This window comes from Abramis brama (genome assembly GCF_963993115.1).
Source record: "Abramis brama genome assembly, chromosome: 25".
Classification (NCBI taxonomy): Eukaryota; Metazoa; Chordata; class Actinopteri; order Cypriniformes; family Leuciscidae; genus Abramis; species Abramis brama.
The window spans coordinates 18,469,603-18,485,735 of NC_139987.1; the positions used below are offsets into that span (position 1 = coordinate 18,469,603).

At 38.7% G+C, this 16,133-nt stretch overlaps 1 protein-coding gene across 1 annotated transcript; it reads right to left on the minus strand.

Annotated features, from left to right (window-relative positions):
• Positions 1-72: 72 nt before the first annotated feature.
• Positions 73-12,630, minus strand: pom121 (POM121 transmembrane nucleoporin). The gene is made up of 13 exons (XM_084104878.1): positions 12,051-12,630; positions 10,698-10,907; positions 10,350-10,514; positions 10,093-10,173; positions 9,816-9,990; positions 6,820-6,911; positions 6,360-6,439; positions 6,064-6,188; positions 5,880-5,979; positions 5,414-5,794; positions 3,712-5,118; positions 2,602-2,703; positions 73-2,492 (listed from the first exon to the last, which is right to left on the minus strand). Exons 1-13 carry the CDS (start codon positions 12,602-12,604, stop codon positions 2,401-2,403), a joined length of 3,564 nt encoding a protein of 1,187 aa, XP_083961004.1. The 5' UTR covers positions 12,605-12,630; the 3' UTR covers positions 73-2,400.
• Positions 12,631-16,133: the final 3,503 nt, after the last annotated feature.

Sequence of the window (16,133 nt, forward strand, 5' to 3'; positions counted from 1 at the left end):
CATGTATAAAGAGGTTGAATAGAAATGTGGGAATGACCCGTCATGCATTGAACACAATGAGTGCAACTGAAATCCACTGCAAATCAACTTTTATCCATTTTTATTCAAAACCAGCATCTCATTATCAGAGCATTTAAGCAGACACAACACAATCCGTGTGCCGCTTCATCCAGAAATCCACTCACGCTTTGAGGGTTAGTGGGAAGGGTCATTTACACACAAACTGTGAGCATTCACTTATAGCAACATCTTAAAAACAAACAACTAGGTACAACTGCTCTCAAACGTTCACAGCTTGAGATATCCAGCGCACATCTCATTTTCTCAACAGTCTACACATCTCACTTGTATTTGGTACAGCTTTCTAATAAACAGAAAGCCTGGTCCCATGCCTCCTTGCATCAGTCTGGGCATGAGGATACTTCAAAAATGTGGTTACAAATTATGTTAAGACCTACATGAGGAATTGCATGCAAAGGGGACTAGGATGGCTGCACCATTATAAAAACTTTTGCTGTCCCCAATTAAGTATTTTTTGGGTCAGAATTTTAGGGGGTGAACAAAAATACAAAAACCCTAAAATGGTGGTTTTGTGCTTCCATATTTGTGCATTGATGTACTAATAAATCCAGTGTTTTGTGAATATACAACATTGTATACTGACTGAAATCATCAAATCATATTACACAGCTAATTTACTTAACAGGCCTGAGAATATTTTAAGATTCTGATTCAGGAACGTTCTTAAGACATGCCGTTTCAAACGCAGGTTGAATATTTGCTATATCTTGGTATTTTAAAACATCACAAGCATGCACAAACCATAGGATTCATACAAAGCCAGGAATGATTCATACACAATTCAGTAATGGTATACATGCACAAAAAAAAAAAAAAAAAAAAAAGGAAAAAAGTTAAATATAAATAGCATTTAAGCCTCTAGGTTAAATCAGATCTGAAGATGAAGGAGCACAAAAAATTTTTTTAACCAACATTCCGCAACGCAAACGTCACATTCTCTACATTCCTGAAATTCACACATTTTTAGGGGCACTTTCAATTTTATTTTTTGCACTTCTTTGAATTGATCAGTCAAATATTTATTTCCAAAACATGTGAACAAGTTATTTTGCACTTTCACTCAAAGCTGCTCTTCTACAGAGTTTGTAGTTGGACCAAATCTCTTTAGTCAGTAATCAAAAATAATTGAACTTGAGATCGATCATATTCTTTTAAATCATCTAAAATGCTCTTACACATCATTACGAAAAAACAGGCATCCGTGTCTCAGAGTATAAATCCAACATCCATAATATGCAACCATAAGCAAAACACACTAAGGCACACAGCAATGAAAGTGTTAGAAAACAATTTATGGAAATAAAATGAGACCGTTATGGGAGCAACATCCAGTGCCTGACAGCCAAACACACTGATGGCAGGTGCAACAGATATACTAGGAACACAAGGTTTTGCCTACATGCTTGCGATAAGTGCCGAGTATAATTAACAGTAATTCGAATGAGGCAGAGTAAACCAATTCAGCTGGGACACAGATGCACGTTTAAAAATGGAGAGGTAGTAAAACGGCCAATGGTGTGGCGGAGAGAGGAGCGTCACACTGAAACATTAGCTTTGGTTTTAAACAGACAGAAGTTCAATGTATGCAGGAAAACAGACAAGATCTTTGTGTAAACTGCTTCTCAAAGGAACGTGCAGAAAAATCAGTGTAAAATGTAATTGTTTATTATGCAGCTCACTCAGGCAAAAAAAAAGAAAAAACTTTTTTTTAACGGAACAGGAAAAATATTCACGCTTTGAAGGCTTAACAAAAAATTGTGAAGAATCTGCTAAGCATGATGAAATGACAAATGTATGCTAACTGCAAGAAAAGAAAAAAAAAGGTAGATATATATTTATATTCACTGGATTTAAAATAAAGAGCATCTGATTTCTTGACCAAAAACTAAAAAGTCAAAAATAAGATTGCTTCATCCAACAGGCCTGGACTGAAATTCATGTGAGTGTCCAGATTTGAAAGTCTCTTTTTCTTTCAAGTATAATTCGCTCCTGTTCGCCATCCTTCCCCAACACCAGACGTCCTCATCAGACATTTACAGACTCCATTAGCGAGGTTGTGATGAGTCTCGGTGGGCGCACCCAACAGCAGAGATGGGGCCGCCCGGTACTCTAAAAATCGACACCCCCTGAGCCTTGATCCTACACACCTGACCAGCCCTGGCAGTCTGGAGGGTTGTAGAGATGAGGTCTGACTGACAGCCTTGTTGTGTTTGGACCAGCAGCAGTAGCAGCAGTGTCTGGGGCAGGTGGGACAGCCGGAGGAGTAGTAACAGAGTCCATTTGACAATAATGAAAGGGACAGGACTCACATCAGCCGTGTTACTTCTTCCTCGGGTGCTGCCTACGGGCCTGTAATCGACGAGCCCCAGAGGACTTGGATCCCGTTCCGATAGAGAAGGCTGGTGAAGCACCTAAAAGATAAAAAAGATTATTAAAATATAAAGTATTAAAGAGAAAAGATAGAATAGACCTAGTTTATTATAAAATATTTTTTTAATGTGAAAGTCATTTGTTGCTTACCAAACGGGGAGGCGCCCATTGCTCCAAATCCTGGGGTTCCAGGACTGCCAAACGGCATCTGCATTCCTGCAGGTGCCTGACCAAAAGCAGGAGTAGATGTTCCTAAGATAACAAGACAAACAAGGAGAATGTAAGATGACCATTTTACTGTGATTTAGCCAAATCATTAGATACCTCAAAATTTTACCAATTCTAAACCAATACTACCAAATACATTCATTTTTAAATTTCAGCAAATTTGTATATCACATTGGCTGTAAATAAAGAGTGTATGTGTATAGAGAATTTATCTTCTAAAAATTTTTGGAAATAGTAAAAAAAATAAAATAAAATCGATATTAGAATAGAAACAACCCTAATGTTGTTTACGTATCAATACTCTTCTTGAACTCCACCAATGTCTATGGTAACATCCTAACTGTAAAATGTAAAATTATACACTTCACATTTCAGCCTAATGAATGAGTATGTAGGTTATATATCGCTGCATTTATGCAGAAACTCCATATCTTCATATTTTGTCAAACGAGACATTCTCGTTTACACCTGGTGTTTTAATACGTCTTTTGTCCACTTTCAACCACTTCTGTCCTGATTTCTTTAACTTTGTGGCAAACAAAAGTGAAAAAAAAAAACTTATTTTTTTTAATTAAAAAAAGGCAGTTCAGTATTATGGTACATTTAATAAGAGTAGAATACTACACATTACTGTTGTTAATAAAAGTTATTTTTTATCTGTATCTGAATTCAAGCTAAGTGCTTTTCTGTCAAATTTCCAATAAATAAACATTAGTAACTGCACTTATGAATGCAATAGTATATGATTAAATTAATAATATGCAATAGTAAAACAATAGTAATATGATTAAATTAAACTAGGAACTAATGCCAGATCCTGTAGTACCAAATTAGAAATGCATTTCGAAATTAATCAATATGAAAAAATTAAAACTGAATAAGGTTTTAAAACATTGTTAAAAAGGTAGTAACCATGGTAACCAACAGTGCATTCTGGGTTAACAGAAAAACTATAGTTGTGTCCTGAATGAAGCACTTTACACTTATACACTATGCAAATATGACCTTCTGACCTTTGTCACAAACACTTACCAAAAGCAGGCTTGTTATCCGTGTTGTTGGCTCCAAAGGAAAACCCTGGTGTCTGAACTGCAGGCCCAGGGGTTCCAAATGGTGTTGCCGGAAGTGAGGCCCCAAAGTTAAATCCTCCAGAGGCAGGAGGCGCTGGAGTACTCAGAGCAGTGTTTTGAGTGCCTGTTGATGCGCCTCCGAAGCTAAACGTAGGAGCTGGGCCAGGGAGAGAGGCCACAGTCTGTGTGGAGGCCCCAAAGACGGGAGCCGCAGAAGGGGTGGTGGTGTTTCCAAAAGAGAAGCCAGATGATGCTGCACCGAATGTAGGCTGACTGTTAGTCCCAAATGCAGGCGCTACTGTGCTGGCAGCGGCTCCAAACGCAAATGGTGCTGCGCCGCTACTTCCACCACTGGGCCCAAATGTGAAAGGTTTTGGAGCAGCAGGGGCCTGCTGTGTGGATCCTGGGAAGGTTGTAGATGCAGTGAAGGTTGAGCTCCCAAAAGTGGTTTGTGTTGTGGATGCCTCCGAGGAAGTGGTGGCACTGCTGGTCATGCCGAACCCACCAAACGGAGCAGATGTGGAGTTCTGGTTCGTGGGCAGCTGGCCAAATGCGAACGTGCTTTGAGCCTGCTGTGTGGGCGCAGGTTTTGCTCCGCCGAACTGAAAAGCAGAGGCGGTGCCACCGGCACTAGCTGTGTTGGTGTTTAGCACAGGGGCGGCCGTTGTGGTCAATGGCGCTCCAAATTGGAACGTGGCGTTTGTGGCAGGAGCAGATGTGGTGGTTGCAGTCCAGCTTCCAAACAGAGACTGGGAGGGAGTCTGTGTGGCCGGGGCTGCAGAAGCAGCGGACACCATTGTTGGCTGGGTACTGGTTAGTCCACCAAATAACATCCCACTGTTCTGTGCGGCCGGAGCAGCAGGGGTTGATGTCGTCGGTGTGGCTGTCTGCCCAAAGGAACTAATACCACTTCCTGTGGTGCTGCCAAATATAGGCTTGAAGGTGGGCTGGGTAGTTTTGACCTCAGCTGTGGAAGCAGAGGTGGTGCTTGCTGCACTGAAAATGGGCTTAAAGCCAGACAACAGGGGGTTGCTAATGCTGTTGACTGATGCAACCGTGGTTTTAGGTGCAGCAACTGTAGATTTAGGAGGCTCAGATGCAGGTGTGGCCACAGGTTTGATCAAACTGAACAGGCTGCCTCCTCCGCCCAGGGATGGCGTGCTTGGTGAGGATTGAAGAGGTTGGGCCAAGATCTGAGCGAAAGCAGAGGGCATGGAGGTGGCTGGCTTGGAGGCAGGTGTTGATATGGAGGATGGGGCAGTGAATGAGGTCTGAAGAGTGGCAAGGCCTGACTCAGATTTGACAAATCCACTGCTAGAGTTTGTGGAAACAGCAGGTGTAGAAAGACTGTACACAGACACTGCTGGAGCTGCATATGGAGTGACAGACACATTCCAGTTCATGTTAAAGTACATGTATCAGTACATTGATCAAAGGTGACAGTAAAGACATTTATAATGTTAAAAAAGATAATTTTAAGTAAATGGCTTTAATCATCACGGTTTAAACTAAATTATTAAGCAGCACAACTGTTTCAACATTGATAAGAAATGTTTATTGAGCAGCAAATCAGCATATTAGAACGATTTCTGAAGAATGACACTAAAGACTAAAATAATGGCTGCTAAAAAATCTGTAATCAGTATAAAATCATTTATACAAACCTGCAGTAGTAGTACTCATCATAGTGGAAGCATTGAGAAGAGGATTATTCTTCATGTTTTTCAAGGACTCCAGCAGAGGGTTTGAAATGCTTGAAGCTGGGGCAGTTGGGGTGGTAGTGATGGAGGGGGCTGAGGTGAAAGTCAGGGGTGCAGTACTGGCCATGCTGGGAACAGTGATGGTGAGGTCAATAGTTGGAGCAGGAGTTGTAGTAGTGGCTGGTGTGGTCACAGGCAAAGGTGTGGAGAGAGAAACCAGAGTGGGCGCAGCGCTCACAGCAGGTGCAGTCCCGAATGAGGAGGTTGGAGTTGGCTGGGAAAACAGGGTTAAAGAGGGAACTGGAGCTGGTGTGGGTTCAGATGCTGGAGGAAGGATCTCTGGCTCTGGAAAAAATAAAGATGTTGCTTCAAGTACTTAATTTTGTTGCATCTATTACAGCCACTTCAAACAGGAGTGTAAAGAACTTACCAGGTTCCTCCAGGACTTTCTGTATCTGGCTGAGTGCTGCTTTCTTCTCCATATCTAGATCTTTTACTGTGATCGTATATCCTAGTTCAGGAGGTGGTGGCTGCAGACACAATGTTACAATGATGAATATCCATGATGCAAATGAGTGGTGGAAATGTGTATCTACAGCAGCTTTGCTACTTACCATAGAAATCTGATCTCCTCTGTTTGTGGTGACCAGCTGGATTTTGCGCTTACGTTTCCCACTGCTGCCTCCAGAGTCTGATGTTAATGTTGCAACAGGTGCCTCAGATTTTGGAGTAAGTTTAGCTGGTACAAACACACCCAAATTAAAATTGTAGCATTCTTGATGAAAAAACAAAAGGTAAATCTCTAAATTTTACTTATTTTAATTATATTTATAAACAATGCTGTATTGTATTGAGTTATTAGTTAATACATAAACAATGTACTAATGAAACAGCTAACACGTTTCCTCACTTGTAGCAGGCGCAGGATCAGTTGTCACCTTATCCATTTTTACAAAGGATGTGGAACTTGGTGAAGTAGCATCTTCCTCCCTACAGCACACAAAATAGTTTATAACAGTAACAATGTCTTAAGCCCTGAATAATCAGACTAGTTATGTGTTTATCTGATATTTGGCAGGTGTGTTTACACAACCGAATTTAAATGTTTGGGGTCAGCAAGTTCTTTTAAAGAAATAAATACTTCTATTCAGCAAGAGTGCATTAAATCAGCCAAATGACAGGAAAGACAATTAAGTTCACAAATATTTCAAATAAACACTGTTCTTTCAAACTGTATTCATCAAAGAATCCACAACATTAATAAGCATATTAGACTGCTTTGCAATCATATATATACTGTGTATAGAGAGAGAAAACTTTTAACATATTTTTGATCAAATAAATACAGCCTTTGCGCATTTTTTTTTTACCTTGCTTTCTTAGCAGCTCTCTCTGGAGTCTGACACCGAGATCCTCCTGGGCTTGTGAAAGGAGAAAGACTGAGACTGGATGCTGCTCTTCTCTGTAAATACAAAATTGAAGGACATGAGTGAATGAATACAAAAAATTAGGGATGCACGATATATCGACCACATATCGATATCGGCCGATAAATGGTCATTTTTGATGTTATCGATCTTATAGTAAAATTAGGCTGATGTATCAAAGCCAATAGATAATAGATTATTTACTTTAGTTGAGAGATGCGCCTACATACATGAGAATGCAGATTATCACTGTTTAATGGCTGCCAATTGATTAAAACAATGCATAATGATCTCTGTATTAATTTTCGTGAGCCTGCTGAAATGTTACTATAAATATATTTTCTTTCCAACTGTGCATTATGAATAATAAATAGGCTAAATATATTTATCCACTAAGCTGCAACAGTCCTATATGCCCATCTTCTCATTAACAGTTTTTTTCTCTGACATTTCATTCCTGTTGGGTTTACATTTTTAAATGAAATTGACTATTAAAAGGATTGCTTGTGTGCGCTGGTGTTTATTCCAGTCTTTTAAAATAGTTGAATGAATGAATGCTCTCGAGGTGCCTGTAATGATGTTAAATAGGCTAGGCTATTTAATCAATAACGCAGTTTAGAGGAGAATGACCGTCAATTACTTTAAATATTATAGCATTTTGGGCATAAACATGTAAATAGTGAAAAGATTAAGATGACACAGAATGATTAAAATATTTAAACCAAATAAATAAATGTTCGTGGTTCGTACTGATGTCATTCATCTGTTCTCATACACTTCAGAGTCGCAGTCACTAGTTTAGACGAACACTGACGTATTTTTAACACCCGCTGCTTCTCAGATCGGCTTGGGTTGGATTGGATTAAAAACTTCATGTTCCGATAAAATTCTGCACACAGTAAACATCAGAATATACCTTCTCCTGTCAATAAAAATTGCCACATTTTTAAATCTTATTGCGGACACTCATTTTAGGTGGCGTTTGTTCAACTCATTGACCACAGTACATTGAAAGTAAACATAACCGGAAATAAGTGAGACGTACTATTTCCAAACGGAAACGCATCACGAAGCTCAGTGCAAGTGGTCCATTGTACCGGTGATCATCTTTATCTTTAGCGTGCGCAGCTCAAACAGCAATGCACATTTATAACTATGATTGGGACTGTCATACATGCCATTATAATTAGAACACTATTTTAATAAAAACATTGTGAATTCTCTGGGTTTAGTTGCCGTGTTTCAGTGCGTTGTTGTAAGATTAGCGCGTCCAGAACAGGGATTACACGTTCTGACCAGCACAATCAAGTTTGATTGTGCATTCACGTAATTTTATGCAGATATAAGTCGTAATATTAAGTTTATGTAATATAAATATCTGATTTCTCTCACATAGGTTGCGTTTCTTTGATTCAAACAACCCGCTAGAAAAGTTCTTCAGTTTCCCGGTGCTCGTTCTCTTCAGCTTCAGCGCCCGCGATCAAACAGCAATGCAAAATATTAAAAGCTATGATTGAATTTGGGACTGTCATATCATTATAATAGTTTATACTATTGTAATAAAAAGTTGTAAATTCTTTGGGTTTAGTTGCAATTTTCAGAAACCGTTGAATTGATTAACCTTCTAGCAAAGCGATTCAGTTTAACGTTTGTTCTCTTCAGCTTCTGCGCGCGCAGCTCAAACAGCAATGATGTCGTTTGAAACAGCAATCCTAATATTAAAGTAGTTAACTATTATTGTAATTTTTCTTTTCAAAAACATTGATGCGTTATTAATAACTAGCACTTTTTTGTTCTCACATTATTTTCATCAACAATATGGTTTGATTAAAATTATTTTCTTATTATCCGTGCGGAGGCGATTCCATTTTATTTATCCATGGCACATGCATTTTGTTTCTTTATTATATGCAGCCCAATGTTATCCAATGACTTGTTTGCAGTATTTAGGTATTTTATTTTAACTTAATAAATTTTTTTTGTTAGGCAATATATTTTTTGGTAACGCTTTACAATAAGGTCTCATTTGTTAATGCATTAACTAACATGAACTAACAGAGCAAAAGCCTTTGTTAAATGTACTCTAAGCGCACTAACCCCCACCCCCAAATCATTCTTGTCAGTTATTGGCAGGAACACTGTTTGTTATGTTTCGTGGTCCAGGCTGGGCCAGTTTGTTTTTCTTGCTGTTTGTGGAGCCTGGGCTGGCTACAGAGACCGTGTTTTTTTACAGTATGTTCAGGGGACAGGCAGCTAGCGGATAGTGAGGAGATGTTTGCTGTATGTGACAAAAAATGTTTTGGCCTAAAAAACGTGTGACATCGCTTAGACCACCTTTTATGTTAGTTAGTAAAATATTTGTGTTCATGTTAGTTCACAGTGCATTAACTAATGTTAACAGATACAACTTTGGATCTTAAAAATGTCTTAGAAAATGTTGAGCTTAACATTAACTAAGATTAATAAATGCTGTAGAAGTATTGTTCATTAATTGTTGGTTCATGTTAACTAATGCTAACAAAATGAAACCTTATTTTAAAGTGTTACCATTTTTTAATAAAGAAAGTTGGCCATAGGAGTGTAAAATTAATTTTAAAAGTTAAGGAATCTTACACTGGTTCAAAGTAGGCAACTGTATTGTATATGTTTGATTTATGTTGAAGCGTTTGGGACATGGCTTTTAATGGTGAGCCTTTTGTTTTGTATTCAGGCAATCAAAGTAAATCAAAATTTGAATTTAGATTTATCGGCCAATATATCGGTTATTGACTTTCAAATGTAAAGAATTATCGGTATCGGCCAAAATGTTCATATCTGTGCATCCCTACAAAAAATGAAAGCAATAACCATCGATATACTCACTAAATATGATAATTTTCATTATATTTCCTCAATTTACCACACTTATAAATCTTCAGAAAAATAGTTAAATGAGATACCTGTGGATAACCCTGTGAGGAGCTGTAGGAACTGCGAATGGGATTTCGGACAGATCCAGGGACCCCACTGGGAACAGGAGCACCACTCATGGAGCTGATGGAGGAGGTACGAGAACGCTTCATAATGGACTCTTCATTGACAGAGGAGTTCATTCCCCTCTTCATACTGCCAGGTCTGCAGAGGGGAGGAGACATAATCAGACAAAGTAATGATGAACCTCAATGTTTATCAGATGCAGAAGTAGACTATTACAGAGGAAAGTGAACATTCACTTACTTTGGCACAAGCTGAGACAGAGCTCCATTTGCAAGAAGCGGCTCAAACGCTGACTGAGAACTTTCACTGCTGTCATGTCGCCTGATAAAAGCAAGACAATTATTCAGTGAGATTGTGAAAACCAACAGCAAGCCTTCTGTTCTAAATTGTTCTTATTAGCATGGAAAGCAATAAACTAACAGATTCAAAAAGGATAAGATCATGTGATAGAGAAAGTAAGGTGACTTTCGTTTGGTTGCCTTCTTTTCTTCACATACCTCCTTTTGCTCTTCTGCCCAGAGGAAGCACTCTTGTCCTCCTCATCAACCTCTCTCTTTCTGCTCTCTCTGAGCACGCTCAGAACAGCCTCTCTGGAGCAGGGGTCTGTCTGTGCTCCAATCCCTGGGGATGTGACAGCTCCAGGAGAGGTCAGGTGATTGAAGCTAGAAACAGAATGTAGCGTTCACATATTACCAAAGCAAATCTCTCTTGATAATGCAAAAAGCACTCCAACTTAATCTTGCCGTAATCCCAAATTGGATTTCTTAATTAGACTACAAGCAGAAACAAAAGCATTTGTAATGCTAGTGCATTTAATCCACTCAACATAATTTGAAGTGACTCACAATGACGATCGAGTGGGGTCTGGTCTGGCGATCTTCACTGTGACCGGACTGTGAACAGTAGGCGAATTGCGCTGGGTGAGAACATTCTTCTTTTGGAATCCATCCCATTTTGCAGGTGGCATCACTCCAATGGGAGACGTCCCCATCTGCTGAAGGGGGTAATGTCTGTGGGGGGTGATGGCGAATCGACTCGCAGTGCCCACAGGATCCCTGATGATAGCAAAACTTCAATTAGTTAGTTCTTCAAAAGATCTTTCACAAAAGCATTAAGTTCTATGTATATTAGGGCTGGGTGGTATGTACAATATACCAATATTTTTTATTAATGATAGCAATACCATTGATATAAATATACAGTAGTTTGATATGAGTGCATCTTAAAAATAGCGGAGAACACAGAGTGAGTTGCTGCGTGGAACGTGCACATTCCAATTTGTCCTAAACATGCTTTATTTTAAGGGCTTTAAAATAACTTGCAAGATACAGATAACACCTATAATTTAAAGCGGTCTGCCCTGTCATATGCTCTGACAGATAGCTGTGATGTTTTAATGTATTTGAGATGTGGTGTTTTCCCTCAGACAGTGCATAACTTACATTTCAGATATATTCTCCATCTGTAAATATTAGAAAGTCATGCAAATATTTCCATTTTGCTGTAAGTAATCATTATATATATATATATATATATATATATATATATATATATATATATATATATATATACACACACACACACACACATATATACATATATATATATATATATATATATATATATATATATATATACACACATATACACATATATACATATATACACACACACATACACTGTATGTATCAGGGGATCACAAAATGAGAAATTGTTATACTTTTAAGTTGTAATCCTAGTAGTAAGTAATATTGCATATACAAACTGAAAACGGCGATAGTTTGGCTAAAAAAGTAATCCATTATGTTTCTAATTCCTAGGATTAGCAGTGTTAAGGATATTAGGGATGCAAGTGCGTTTACGAAGCTGTCAAAATGCAGTTTCACATTATGTTGGAAGCTTTATGCAACCCTACACGTGTAGTGTCAGGCGTCCAAACTGGTGTAGGAGGAGCAGTGCGCCTGACCAGCTCCAGGAACTCCCACCATTTCAAATCATGGAGGGAAAACTGGCACAACGTACATGTTAGAACAACTGAGAAAGCTAAACGTGTACAAACATTAGGCTGATAGACGCTACATGTGAACTGCTATAGTGTAAACAGAAGAATATCTGATCAACCGTGAGAGCATAAACAGAAAGAGCAGGTATAAACTAAAGTGCCTTCTGGCGGACAAGACAAAGCATTTAGTATTTACCCGAATGACAGTCTTCTGTTAGGGGTGTGCACAGCATGATTAGGTCGGGCGAGTCTCTCCCGGAGGTGATCTCTGGGGTGGACGAAAGCCCCCGAGCCTCCAGCGGGCCTCAAGGCGGCGGAGGGGCTTTCTTCAGCCTTGGCGAGGTAACTTCCCATGAGTATATCCCGAGGGCTGAACACCGAGTCACTGAGCGTGTGGTCTCTTCTATAATACGAGCCTGCAAAATGTCTATCGCTGGGTGACGCAAAGGAATTTCTAGCATCACTTTTACGTATCTTGTTTTTGCCTGCGGCCGGGACACCGCTCAAAGTTCTACCCGGTAACCAGCGCAAAAGAGCCGGCGGGACGCTCAGTCCACGGCGAGGATTGAGGCCTAGTCTCTCGAAGAGCTGCAGCTCCTCCGCTTTGTGAAAATAAACGACACAAGACACGACACAGATAAAAAGTATGTACAAATAAGCTGGTATGTAGCTCAAAACGAGTAAAAGGAGGAATAAAGAGAAGACCACAGCGGAGAAAACGACTAGCCGCCGTTTATCTTCAGGAGACATGGCGGCACCGCGCCGCCGACGGAAGATATCCCATAATTCCCCGCGTCCGCGCGCGTTGTTTACGTATCGTGGATGTTCGTGACCAAGCGTGCACATTAGATTGATTACAGAGTTTTGCCTCCCACTAGTGTTGTATTTTAAAGCTACACTAGGCTTTCTGTTTATATTACACATTTATTGCACAAATACTACACAGTAGTCACAGTAGTATTTGTATCTTATAAATACACTGTATTATAGCTGGTTTTACAACCATTTTTTACTATGAGAATTACAAAAGAACTTAAAAGGAAATTTATGCTCTAACAAATGTATAGTAACTCAATGCTAAATAATGCTTTTTTTTTTGAGTGGTTATTTTATATTAGTTTTAAAGTTATAGGCCTACACTTTTTGTATTAATTTTAAACTTTATTGGCATCACTGTTACTTACAATATTAACTATTAATATTATAATCAATATTAAATCAGTAATACACACAATATAGTGAGAAAATAAAATGCCATTGATGCTAATTAAAGAATTATATTAACATAAAATGCGATACACAATCAACAAGACGTTAATGAACATTACGAAATACGAATACTTATACAAGGAAAACTTTTGAATACGGTAATCAGAGTTGTACTTGTTTTCTGAATATGTGTAGCTTAAATGATCTTCATGTTCTGACATGTTAATAAAAGTATTTCAATGTAGCCTATTACTGTTATAACTTTTATTATGAAACGCATGGCATTGAAAGAGAAAGTGTGCCTGCGTGCAGTCACATAGGCTACTGTTTCTTCCTTTATAATTCATCTAGATGGCGCAAACCGATCATACTTAGGTCTAACCTCAGTTTAATACGTTGTTCTTGGAAGCGTGTACACAAACACACACACACACACTGTACAAACTGTATTGCCATCCTTCCCCACAACAACTTAGGGAATATCCTACCTGAACCACACACACACAGGGTCTTTTTCATAAAACACGACAGTATGAATGTAAAGTAAACCATTCAATTCATTAAGATAATCGATTACATACAAATTCAATTACATTTAAAAACAAAACATTTCCTCAGACATATAGGCTACTTGTGTAGGCTACCATGATTCATAAATAATGCAGTCCGGCATTTTAAATGGCACTTCAGATGGCTTGTGCTCAGATATATCCCAACTAATTAGAGCAATCCTAATTTAAATATCTTTGATTATCAATACGCCTTTACTTCTAATACAAAAAACAATTCAGCACAATCTGTTTACTCCATTTTGAATTTTTGGACATGTACCATGACAATACAATGTCATGATATTCTTTTGAAATACTTTGGAGTGCCATGTAAATCATGGCATATAATAAATATAGTTATCATTATACCATTACTGCACCATAGTAGGCTACTTTTTTAAAGAGTAGTAACATTTACCTTTCCTCTTTTAGACCAGGGGTTTTTAAACTGGGGTCCAGGGACCCCTAAGGCAAACTGTAAAATAATAATAATAATTAAAAAAATAAGTAGCCTAGACTAAAACAAATTAACAATATTAAAGGTATAGTGGAGGATCTTTCCGAATTTTAGATAAGACCCGCCCTCTCCACTTTTTGAATAAGTTTGATTGATTCACCAGAATGATTGACAATTAGGAGGACCAATAGTATAGGTGATCCACCCGGAAGTAAAAAATCCTCCGCTATACCTTTAACAATACATTACTATAGTGAGTAGAAAAAATACATAATAATGTAACTTGACAGAAAATAATTGATATTATAATATCAATGTCGTAATATCGTTTGATGTACGATATTACTTTTTCAGTGTATAATTCTGTGGTGTCTAAAAGATTGAAACCCCCTGCTTTAGACAACAAAGTCTAAATAATGTTTATCTTTAACAAGAGCGCATATGAGATTCTTAAACAACTCGTAGATGGTAATAACCCCAAAATGCTTTACAATATATAAGCTGCAAATGTGTTGGAAAATCCTGATTAGATTCTATCAGGCACAGCATGGAAAGGTGATGCACCTGGCAGTGCCTTTTTCAACTCATGGGTATAGTGTCTGCACCGCAGGTGGCCTGTAGTTGATATCAGCTTAGCATTTGGTTAAGCAGGACAACGGTAACCCAGCTGTTCCATCATTTAAAAAGGGCAGGTGTGTTACCCAAAGCCTAAAATGCTCATTTCCATTCAGCATGCTTCAGCCGTTTTTTTCCCCCGGATAGTGCGTGTGGCTGTTTGCCAGGGGGAGGGTCTGATTCTTTTGCTTTGAGCACTTTCAACATGAATGTATACACACGCAGATTGGCCAGGCTACATCCAGGCACCCCCTCAATTCTCTTCATTGGCCTTATTCTCTTATGAGCTCAGTGCAGATGGCGCAGACCTTCTGCTGGTCTAATGGTTTTAACCTGGCCATGGCTCAGATTAGTGGCCCAGCTTCAACCAGGAAGTGCAGAGGCCAATTACATCCTGTAAAACATTCCTCTTCGGCAAATCTGCTTTAGACAGTATAGGGCTCCCCACTTTAATCTCATTGTGAGCTGCTATTAATCAAATACTCTCATCCTCTTGATCCTCCATTGTTTTTACCCGAGTCAGTCAAAGAGCTTTTCACTATTTTGAAGGGAATTCAGCGAGAAGGAGCAAAGGAAACAGTCTTTTGGTTTTCTTGTGGCCAATTTCCTGCATCAGACCAGTTTTGGCTTTGTTACTAACATTAACCTTCCTCCCGTTCCCCTCCCAAACCATCTGCCGCTGTGAGGGCAGCATAATTACCTCAAACAAGCCCCTTCCCCCAGACCACAGCCTTTGGGTTTCCTGATTAGATGTACCCCACCTCATATGACTCCCCAACCCCGTTACCCTCTTTTCCTCAGACAAAGAAATACAAATGCTATATTTGAGTTAGACAGCATATTTAGTGCTGGATTATAGATTTAAAGGGCCAGGAACACAAATATGTTGCCTGACTTTCTCTTATGGACTTGGTTGATTTTTGTCACGTGAAGTATTGCTTCATGCATGATGGTTCTGTATGTAAACTGACCCCGAAAACAACGAAATCCATTACATCAGAAGAAAATTATAAAATCAAAAGGTATCTGCAAGCAATTTCTTAGACTTTTCCCTCAAAACTAGTTTTCCCTCAAGTTCACACAAGTGTATTTCATCACATTGAACATGTTACATTAAAGGGATAGTTCACCCAAAAATGATCATCATTTGCTCACCCTCAAATTGTTCCAAACCTGTATGAGTTTGTTTGTTCTGTTGAACACAAAAGAAGATATTTTGAAGAATGTCAGTAACCAAACAGTTGTGAGGCACCATTGACTTTGACATTGAATTTTTTTTCCTGCTATGGAAGTCAATGGCTACCGTCAACTGTTTGGTTACCAACATTCTTCAAAATAGTTTTTTTTTGGTGTTCAGCAGAAGAAAGAAACTCATACAGGTTTGAAACAACTTGAAGGTGAGTAAATGATGACAGAATTTTCATTTCTGGCTGACCTATCCTATTAA

Bases quoted from the DNA above. Each gene is read 5' to 3' on its own strand.
- pom121 (XM_084104878.1), bottom strand. From the start codon at position 12,604: ATGTCTCCTGAAGATAAACGGCGGCTAGTCGTTTTCTCCGCTGTGGTC. The intron at 5,795-5,879 runs GTAAGTTCTTTA...TATTTTTTCCAG, and splicing joins GAAAGTCCTGGAGGAACCTG to AGCCAGAGATCCTTCCTCCA. The intron at 5,119-5,413 runs GTTTGTATAAAT...CTCCATATGCAG, and splicing joins GATGAGTACTACTACTGCAG to CTCCAGCAGTGTCTGTGTAC.